The following is a 5088-nucleotide window of genomic DNA, read 5'->3' on the forward strand; positions in this document are numbered from 1 at the left end:
CAAAGTTGAAGTTAATGATAAAAACATTTATACATACAAATCAGTGAGCATTGGGGCAAAATGTATGTTTATCACTTCCACAAATATTTAAGGAACTCGCACCAGACACTTGCTGGAATTCTAAAAGCATGAAATTTTAATTAAGTCATTCAGCAAAAAATTTCTAGAAATTCATTTTTCTTTGTTCTGCATGCTACTTTGAGAGTTGGGGGTTGGGAACCATCGCACGACTTTGTGAAACTGTCGAAACCTTGAACTAGACAAGAAAAAGCAAGCTTTACACAAACTGCATTTAAGCAGGATCCCAAACATCATGCAGCCATTCCTGCCTGGGCTTTGTTCTGACAATGCCCGTAAGGCCAACATCTATGCAGAACCTGCGGTCGATGGTGGATGCCACAGTCAGTATTATCTCGATATACATGTGTATTTTTCTGATGGTGTGTGTGATGTGGTTTCTGTGATATTCTATTACTTGAAGATACGATCATTATCAGGCATACTACAATTTTATTTTTTATATAAAATTTTGTGAATGACATGCCACTTGATACATATTTTTATAAGTGCTGTCCCCAGTTATACCTCTAACTAATAATATGCCCTTAGTTTCCCACTTTGTAATCTTAAGCAAGTATCCCATATTTTGTGATGTAAAACATCCTTGCTTCAAGGAAAATAATACACATGTGTATACATACACAACACTTACATGTTAAGTAAACATGGCAAAGTGTTAGAAGTTGCGAGATCTGTGTGCTCCATGAATTCTTTTTGCTTTTTTCTGTGTAATTTGAGATCCGTCAAACTACACGATCAAGGTTTGACTTAAAAATCATTAAATAAAGCCAGAAAGTTCCTTGGGGAAATACAGACGAATATTTCATTTCAGACAGTGGAAATCTTTCTAAGCAGAGAAAGAAACCACTGTAGTGGCGCATCTGATCTGCCTTGTCCAAAACTGTAACATCTTTACAGCAAAGAATCTCATCAACGAAATCAAATGGTAGATGGAAATCAGTGAAAGAAGCCAGGATCCCATATGGGCGCCGGTTCTAATCCCGGCAGCTCCACTTCCCATCCAGCTCCCTGCTAGTGGCCTGGGAAAGCAGTCGAGGACGGCCCAAAGCCTTGGGACCCTGCACCCGCGTGGGAGACCAGGAGGAGGCTTGGGATCCTGGCTTCGGATCAGCACAGCTCCAGCTGTTGCGGCCACTTGGGGAGTGAATCAGTGGACGGAAGATCTTCCTGTCTGTCTCTCCTTCTCTCTGTATATCTGACTTTGCAATAAAAATAAATAAATCTTGTTTTTTTTTAATGGTAGCAAAATAATGAGATACTGTTTTCACATTTTGCATCTCTAAGATAATCTCTAAGGATTATATTCAATACTCGTGACAGCTCATTCTCGCCAGTGGCGAGAATGCGGATGTGTACATTCTTTAACAGAGACCCAAAAGTCTGTGAGTAGGTCGTTTCCCTTTAAGAAACGTATTTTGGAGGGAAATCCTGAAGGTTCCACGTGGCGGGAACAGCAAGGGGGCTCAAGGCACGGTGGGCATGGGCGGGGGTGCAGGGCAGGCGGGGCGAGGCACACCATGAACAACGTGGGCTTCCTCTGTGACGTTCAGCATTGCGTCAAAGCGTCCCATGAGTCTTGGGCCTAGGCAGTGGTGGCAGGCCACAGCGATGCTAACGCCAGGAGTTTCCTACATGGATTTCTTCTGAGGGTGCCCTGACCTATGGGGCACTTTGGCAGCCGGCTTTTGCCATGGAGGGAAACAGAAACAGCAAATCCGGAACAGCACGATGTCGAGGCAGGTCCCAGCCAGGCGTCGGGCAGTCGGAAGCGCGCACAGAGCCCTGGAGTCTCCAGCCCCAGCTACGGGAAAAAAATGAAGGTCATATCCAAGTACGCTTACCATGCTTTATTTCTGAATGGGGAAAGCAGTGATATTAAAGTCCAAGCTCTGGGCAAAGTGTGGTGCTTACACAAAACGTTCTTATGCCAGTCGGCTTATTTTGCTGGTATAATCGGAGGTCTTTCAGAAGACTCACACGATGGTATTATTGATGTGGAGATTTCTGACGACAACGTGGACGTGCACTCTTTGCACTTTGCGCTGGGCTCGTTATACAGGCATGACGAGGTCTCCGTGGAGCCCCTTGACGCTCCAAGGGTTTTGGCAGCTGCAAAGCTGCTTCAGGTAGAGGACTTAATTCAGCAGTGTGCTAAGACAATGAGGGAAACGATTCATGTGAAAACTGTGTGTGCTTACTATGTGGCAGCTGAAACATATGGGCTAGATCTTGTAAAGAAATGCTGTTTGGAGTGGCTTCTTCACAATTTAATGGTACACCCAAGTGTCGAGCTCTACAAGAAAATTGGTATAGAGCTCATGAATTTGCTCATCTCTTCTTCGAATTTATTAGTAATGCAAAAGGAAATGGATGTCTACACCACGCTGAAAGAATGGATGTTCCTTCGCTTCAACCTTGCTTGGAAAGGCTCAATGAAACAACTTTTAGTTAGTGCTAACATCTGGCTTTCCAGGTACACGGAACAAGCTGGGAACATCACCTTTCTCGAGACAAATGAAGGCCTGATATTTCAACCAGTGTTTAAGTCATTGAGATTTCAGCATATCATCTGTGACCTGGCTGCCGCAACAGTTATTGAGCACGATAACGTGATACCTCCAGAGTGGTTATCATGTGTTTACAAACAGCAGTGGCTCACCTTGCTACGGGCACAGCAATGCAAAGACATTTGGCCTCGGTGCATTGACGAAACAGAACTTGAAAGATACAGCATGAGGTGTGGTAAAAGGATTATCAAGGCTGGAAGGTACTCTTGGAAGTGGTCAGGTTACACTTTTGGCCTCCCGTTACACGTCATCTTTAGCAGTCACTACATACTTTTCAAGCAAAATACATTTGGTCAGAAATGTGAAGGTTCTGCCTGTACACAGTTTCTACGAAATATTGTGTTCCGGTTAACCTTGGTGTATTTTGACTCTTGTGGGAAAATACGCTTCAGCAAGACAACTGGTTATAAAATCCTGACCTTTGAAAAGGATGAAGAGCAAGTGATAATGAGGTTGGATAGTGTAGTTCTCAACTTCCCGTTATATATATTCTGCAACTTCCTGTTTATGCCGCTGGAAAATATGGGCAACTGATCTCATCAGCTTGAATATCCCAACATGCTGACGTGAAATGCTTATTTAGTAATTTCATGTAATGGCAGAAATGTGAACACAATGCAAAGAACTGGTAACTTCACAACTATCTACTGTTCATCTGTTGCTGTGAAGACAAACTTGAACTGCAAGAAAATATCTGTCAAGCTGAACAGCGAATGAGGCTGGCATTTTTTTTTTCATTTACCATCAACAGCAAGTTCTAAATTGAAATGGGACTATACCTCTTAGGAACTGAAAGATGAGTTCTACTAAAACTAACATTGAGACAAAATAAAGTTCTCTTCCTTGCAGAAACTGTGCTGTGAATGTGGTTTGGATTGTGACAATGTAACATGGGGGCATGAGTCATCAGATAAAACCTGAGGCTAACTATTCTGCTATAGACTTCACAATGTACGGCATTGAATATTCAAATCGTGTCAGATTTTTAGATTATATGGCATATGACTTGGTGATTTTTTTTCACTTTACTTCATGGCCTGTCTGCTCTATGACATTTAGAATTTATTTGCATGTGATTGTGTACATGTATATGTGGGTCTTTGTGTTGTTTTTTTTTTTTTTTTTTGTCTTTTGCAAATAAGGTTATTTCCTAGGTGGGCTTGTAGGGACATGGATCAGAAGCAACACATCTGGGACTCGTACTGGTATTTGATAAACTGGCCCAATTAGTCCAAGGATTTATTTTCTTTGTTAGAAAGGAGGAGAGCTTTAGAGATAGAGACAGATTTCTGAAGCTTCATTTCCAAGCTTTCTAGTGAAGTTAGTGCACATATCATTTGACATCACCTAATGATTGTGGTTAACGTTTGCTGACAATAGAGGTCAATTCATGCAGAAAACAGAGAAAATGCAACATTAACTGGAGTGAGCCATAACGAAGTGAATGGGCACCATACGAAGGGTCAAATACTCAAGTTAGTGAATCTTACCTAATTAGTCACAGGATTGCTGATGTCTTAAGTTTGTGAGAAATTCTATGTGGAACAACAACCCAGTAAGTTCTGGAAAATACGGAATGTGAGCATCATATTCTTCTATTGCTGCTGTCAATTCTTCACTTCTTGGTGACACTGAGTAGGACACTTCAGAAAGATGGGGTAGCCATATCATTTGGGCATATTCATAGGGAACATCAAAGGTTATTAGAATGTCATGTTCAAAACTGTTTTATTCAGAGGATTCTTTTTCTTTTTTCTTTTTTTTTTTTTTGTAAAGATTTATTTTATTTTTATTACAAAGTCAGATGTACTGAGAGGAGGAGAGATAGAGAGGAAGTGGAGCTGCCGGGATTAGAACCAGCAGCCATATGGGATCAAGGCGAGGACCTTAGCCACTAGGCCACGCTGCCGAGCCCAGAGAGGATTTTTTTTCCAAATTTCAAATCCTCATCTTTAAAATTTCTAAGATTTTAAAATTTGGAGTTCAGGATTTATTAAAATTTTAGAACAGTAGAGCCCAGCGCTATTGCCTAGTGGTTAAAGCCCTCAACTTACAATGGGCTAGGATGTCATATGGGCACTGGTTCATATTCCAGCTGCTCCACTTCCCATTCAGCTCCCTGCTTGAGGCCTGGGAAAGCAGTGGAGGATGGCCCAAGTGCTTGGGACCCTGCAAGCACGTGGGAGACCTGGAAGAAGCACCTGGCTCCTGGTTTCAGACCAGCTGATTAAACAGTTGTCCCTGGGTTTTACAAAAGCAAAAGTCACAATCTCAGAGCTGTAAGATGCAGTGGTGCCTTTACTTAGGCCTCAAAGTCAAGTGTAGGTTATGCAGGAGATTGTGAAGTGCCAGTCACCATTCTAAAGAAGAAGAGTGAATACAGGGCTCTCCATGTCACAACAGTTAGTGTAAGTTACTCCAGGGGTTGCAGCACCAACAG

General features: G+C 42.1%; 1 protein-coding gene across 1 annotated transcript; it reads left to right on the plus strand.

Annotated features, from left to right (window-relative positions):
• The first annotated feature begins 1734 nt into the window (after positions 1 to 1734).
• On the plus strand, positions 1735 to 3376 carry LOC101535670 (germ cell-less protein-like 2). The gene has a single exon (XM_004599909.2). It carries the CDS (start codon positions 1743 to 1745, stop codon positions 3180 to 3182), a length of 1440 nt encoding a protein of 479 aa, XP_004599966.2. The 5' UTR covers positions 1735 to 1742; the 3' UTR covers positions 3183 to 3376.
• The last annotated feature ends 1712 nt before the right edge of the window (positions 3377 to 5088 follow it).

The sequence above is a fragment of the Ochotona princeps genome, chromosome X (assembly GCF_030435755.1).
Source record: "Ochotona princeps isolate mOchPri1 chromosome X, mOchPri1.hap1, whole genome shotgun sequence".
NCBI lineage: Eukaryota > Metazoa > Chordata > Mammalia > Lagomorpha > Ochotonidae > Ochotona > Ochotona princeps.

What these genes read in the sequence shown, in the direction of transcription:
- LOC101535670 (XM_004599909.2), top strand. Translation starts at nt 1,743, where the DNA reads ATGGGGCACTTTGGCAGCCGGCTTTTGCCATGGAGGGAAACAGAAACA.